This window comes from Ochlerotatus camptorhynchus, unplaced genomic scaffold, assembly GCF_037179485.1.
Source record: "Ochlerotatus camptorhynchus isolate MF236.1 unplaced genomic scaffold, CSIRO-AGI_Acam_v1.1 ptg000196l, whole genome shotgun sequence".
NCBI classification, from domain to species: domain Eukaryota; kingdom Metazoa; phylum Arthropoda; class Insecta; order Diptera; family Culicidae; genus Ochlerotatus; species Ochlerotatus camptorhynchus.
The window spans coordinates 3,953,395-3,958,682 of record NW_027040686.1 but is presented as its reverse complement, the minus strand read 5'-3'; the positions used below and the strand labels follow the sequence as shown (position 1 = coordinate 3,958,682).

The window sequence follows — 5,288 nt, the reverse complement described above, 5'->3', positions numbered from 1 at the left end:
CGTCATATCCAACCCCGGAGGGTTATCATCTAAGAATCAGATAAGTAGCTAGAGTGTGTGTGATCGTGTGGTTGAGGTGGCTTGGCTTGGCGTGGTCTGCATGTGACGCCAGCAAGATAAAGGCGCATTGTTCCGCTTGCCGTATTATATTGCGAGTTTGGACAAAATTTATTTGCATTTGTGGGGAATATATTTTGAGTTTCTCCGGTTGATGATTTAGTACATGGTTCCGTTGCGATTTGCCATATGAAAAATTCCCACATTTAAGTGGTTGATAATTGGGCTGTCAACTCTGTCATTTCGTTCTGCTTGAGGTCTCGGGAGTGATTCTGTTCTGTAGTGAAGTGTAGTGTTGAAGTTTGAAGGATGCCCTCCTCCGATCTGAGGCAGTTGGTGAAGCAGGAAAAGCTGTTGAAGGCGTCGTTGGAAAACGTGCAAGAGTTTGTGGACAACTATCAAGAGGATCGCGATAAGGATGAAGTTGAGCTGCGTCTGATGAAACTGGATGAAATCTTCGACAAGTTTAGTACCGTTAGAGTAGAATTCGACGTGATTCTAGATGAGGCTGAAGATACGAAGACTTCCAAGGGCGCTCGCGATGACGTTGCCGGTACAACTAACGCTGATGCTCGTGCTGACAGTAGTCGTGCCTACAAGGATTTCGAGAATATTTACTTTCGTCTGAAATCTGCACTGCTTGTCAAGCTTCCGAGAAATCCTGGAATTGTTGCAGAACGCCAACAAGTGGCTGCCAATCCACTTCAAACATCTCGTATGAAATACCCAGAGCTGAAATTGCCTACGTTTTCTGGCAAACTGCAGGAGTGGATTAATTTCCGGGACAATTTCAAATCTTTGATCCACAACAATGGTGATTTGAGCACTATGGACAAGTTTAACTACTTGAGAGCTTCTTTGCGAGATAATGCTCTGCTTCAAATTAATCAGGTTCAAGTTACCGCTGCAACCTACCATATTGCTTGGACCATTCTTGAGACGAAGTACGAGAACCACAAGCTGATAGCTCAGGAACATCTGAAGGCACTGTTTGCTGTTCCAGCAATGAGGTCGGAATCATTTGAAACTCTGAACACCATCCTAATGACGTTCAAGGTCAATCTACAACAGTTGGCGAAGTTGGGGGAGATCACTGAAAATTGGAGTACGATCCTGGCATTCATGCTGTCGCAGAAGCTTGATACCGCAACTCTCCGCCACTGGGAGACACACCATGCATCCAAAGATATTCCTCAATATGCAGCAATGGCGGAGTTTCTTGAGCAGCACTGTGCAATTCTACATTCTACGTCAGGCCGATGCGGAGTTGAGCAAAGACGACCATTCAAGAGCTCTGCACTCCATACTGCTATACCATCTACAAGCAATTGCCAAATCTGCAACGGGGGACAGCACTGCATTGATCAGTGTCGCCGGTTCAGCAAAATGAGGGTAGTCGACAGAAAAATGATCATTCGCAGACTCGGTTTATGTTTGAATTGTCTGTGCTCTGGACACTTTGTGGCGGATTGTTCCAGACGTACCTGCGCAAAGTGTGGACAACGCCACCATTATCTACTACACCCGTACGCTCCTCCCAATTCTAACACCCAGAGTCAACCCCAGAACAACCCGAACAGGCCTCAAGCGGTGAACGCGAACCCTCAAACACAGCCTCGTCCACCGTATCAGGTGCAACAGCAATCGCAATCGCAATCTCAGTGCCAATCCCGGACGAATAATACTCAATCTAATCCACAAACATCACCAGTCCTACCCACTACCTCGCAATTTACACGACAGCCACCTCCCACAAACACGCCATCCACCAGTCATCACACCGCTACTTCACACAACATTCAAAGTCAGCGAAACACAGCACTCCTGTCAACCGCGATCGTGAAACTTGCTGACCGCTCCGGAAATACGATCCTCGTTCGTGCATTGTTGGACAATGGTTCACAAATCTGCATGATTACGGAAAATATTTCCCAAAGGTTGAATTTCAAACGGTTCCGTGAAAATTTGCCAGTGAACGGTGTTGGTGATTCGTCGACGGTGTGCAAACAATCGGTGTTGGCGAAGATCCTGTCCCGCTATTCATCATTCGAGACCACAGAAGTAAAGTTTTATGTCCTGCCTCGAATCACCTTGAACCTGCCGCAGCACAACATTGACATCAGCTCTTGGAAGTTGCCTGCTGATATCCGACTCGCCGATCCAAGCTTCTTCGAATCTAGCGCCGTTGATGCAATCCTAGGCGTGTCAGTCTTCTACGAACTACTGCTGGGAGAGCAGATGAGACTTTGGGAAACTGGTCCGATCTTATGCAATACCAAACTTGGTTGGATAATGGCTGGAGAAATATCCGAGAATCCCGTTTCCACCTTCAGCGTTACAGTTGCAACGTCGGGAACCACTGAAGAGATCCATGAGCAGCTTGCACGTTTTTGGGAACTAGAGACGTGCCGGACTAAGAGCTGCCTATCCATCGAAGAATCCACGTGTGAATCCATCTTCGAACAAACAACAACAAGGGATCATGACGGAAGATTCCGTGTAACACTTCCCAAAAAAGAATATGTCATGGAGCAGTTGGGAGAATCAAAAGCAATAGCCACCAAGCGATTCATGGCGCTCGAGAAACGCTTGAATGCGAATCCGGAGATGAAGGCTCTGTACACTGCATTTATTCACGAGTATTTGTTGATGGGGCACATGAAAGAGATAACAGACGACGAAGATGAGCCGAGGCATACCTATTACATGCCCCACCACGCAGTTATGAAACCCGATAGCACTACGACGAAGCTTAGGGTAGTGTTCGACGCGTCGTGTGCAACAGATTCAGGAGTTTCGTTGAACGATGCGCTGATGGTGGGTCCGGTGGTACAAAGGGATTTGCTATGTATTCTGATCTACTTCCGACTTCACAAGTACGCGATTGTCGGCGATGTGGAAAAAATGTACCGCATGATCAACGTCATCCTACAAGATCAATCACTTCTGAGGATTCTTTGGCGAGAGTCCGTTGATGAGCCGCTGCGCACGTACCAATTGACTACGGTAACCTACGGCACTTCGTCCGCGCCATACCTAGTGACCAGATGCTTGAAGAAATGTGCTGAAGAAGGAGAAGAGACTCATCCAGTTGCAGCTAATGCCATCAAGAACAACTTCTACGTTGACGACATGCTGACTGGAGCACACTCTGTAAAAGAAGGCCAACAACTGTGCACTGACATTCTATCTCTTCTCGATTCCGCTGGGTTTAATCTTCGAAAGTTGCATTCGAACCAACCGGCAATACTGAAAGGCATTCCCAGCTATTTGCGAGACAAGCGAGAGATCCTTGATATTGATTCGACTTCCACTGTTAAAACCCTTGGTCTGACCTGGGAACCAGCATCAGATTTATTTTGGTTCAAAATGCCACACTGGAAGCCATCATTCCCAATTACGCAGCGTGTTGTGTTATCGGAGTCTGCACGTCTGTTCGATCCTTATGGACTAGCAGGCCCAGTCATCGTTCAAGCGAAAATGTTCCTCCAGGAACTTTGGAGAGAAAAGTATTCTTGGGATGAACCGCTGAGCGCGGACTTACAATCACGATGGCTGGAGTTCAGGAGCAATCTGGGTCGACTTGATTCAGTTTCCGTACCCCGCTGGATTGCATTTGACAAAAATGTGATATCATGCGAACTTCACGGATTCTGTGACGCTTCAGAAAAGGCGTACGGTGCAGCGATCTACCTACGATGTGTCACACAAGAGGGAAAGGTTACAGTTCGGTTGGTGATGGCCAAATCTAAAGTGGCGCCATTGGAAGATTTAAGCAGGAGGAACAAGAAACAATCGATACCCAGACTAGAATTATCATCAGCTTTACTATTGGCGCACTTGTACGAAACAGTTTCTGGGAGCCTTCGGATTTCAGCGAACAGTTACTTCTGGACTGATTCGACCATCGTAAAATGTTGGCTATCGTCGCATCCATCTAGGTGGCAAGCATTTGTAGCCAACAGAGTGTCGGAAATTCAGCACATCACTCGAGAAGGCGTTTGGAACCATGTGCCTGGCGTTGAAAACCCGGCTGACATTATCTCTCGAGGTGTAACACCGTTACAACTTGCAGAAAGCTCGATATGGTGGAATGGTCCCAAGTGGCTGCAAGAGGAGTCGAATGCGTGGCCACGGGTCAACGAAGCTTCCGATCAGCACTTCGATTCTGCAACGTTGGAGGAAAAGCCGTTAGTTACGGCTGCGTTGCAGATGCTACCTCCTAGTGAAATATTCACCATGCACTCGTCGCTACTTAAGCTGATTCGTTTGACGGCATGGATGCTACGCTTTGCATACAACTGCAAACCAAGAAACCGAACCTTTAGAAGAACAGGAGTACTCAGCGCTAAGGAACACGAAGGAGCATTGATCGCTTTAGTGAAACTGGCACAATCTGAATGTTTTCCAATTGAACTTTCGGATCTAGCAGCAAAGGGTGAAGTCAAGCCAGGGTCCAGATTGCACACGAAGGATCCTGAATTGAGACATGGATTGATTCATGTTGGCGGTAGACTTCGCCATGCTCCAGTGTCGTTTGGAAGAAAACATCCGATGGTGCTAGACAGCAGGCATCCATTAACAAAACTTATTATGGTTGATTATCATCACAGACTTCTCCACGGAGGACCGCAACTGATGCTCTCATGCATGAAGGAAAGGTTCTGGCCGCTATATGGGAGAAACCTGGCAAGGAGAGTGATCCACGAATGCGTAACCTGCTTCAAGGCACGGCCACGAGTTCATGAACAGTTGATGGGAGATTTGCCTATGGAGCGAGTTTCACCGGCTCCTGCATTTTCACGCGTTGGCATCGATTATTGCGGTCCGTTCGACGTTTGTTACCCTTCACGTAAAGGAGCTCCGGTGAAGTGTTATTTATGCGTGTTCGTCTGCTTAGTGGTTAAAGCCGTCCACATAGAGATGGTAGCAGATCTTACGACTGAAGCTTTCATAGCTGCCCTGAAGAGATTCGTTACAAGACGAGGGAAGCCCGAAGTGATCTTCTGTGACAACGCTACGAATTTTGTTGGAGCTCGACGAGAACTAAGCGAGCTGCATCAACTCTTCCAAGCTGAGCAATTCAGGAACGCAATAGTGACAGAAGCAGCCAAGGAAGCGATAGAATTCAAGTTTATTCCTGCCAAATCACCGAACTTTGGTGGATTATGGGAAGCGGCCGTGAAGTCTCTCAAGGGACACATGAGACGAGTAATTGGAACGAATGTGCT

The 5,288-nt window shown here is 47.3% G+C and overlaps 1 protein-coding gene across 1 annotated transcript; it reads left to right on the top strand.

The window, feature by feature from the left end:
* Positions 1-366: 366 nt before the first annotated feature.
* On the top strand, positions 367-4,696 carry LOC135702685 (uncharacterized). The gene is made up of 3 exons (XM_065223711.1): positions 367-3,385; positions 4,133-4,324; positions 4,671-4,696. Exons 1-3 carry the CDS (start codon positions 367-369, stop codon positions 4,694-4,696), a joined length of 3,237 nt encoding a protein of 1,078 aa, XP_065079783.1.
* The last annotated feature ends 592 nt before the right edge of the window (positions 4,697-5,288 follow it).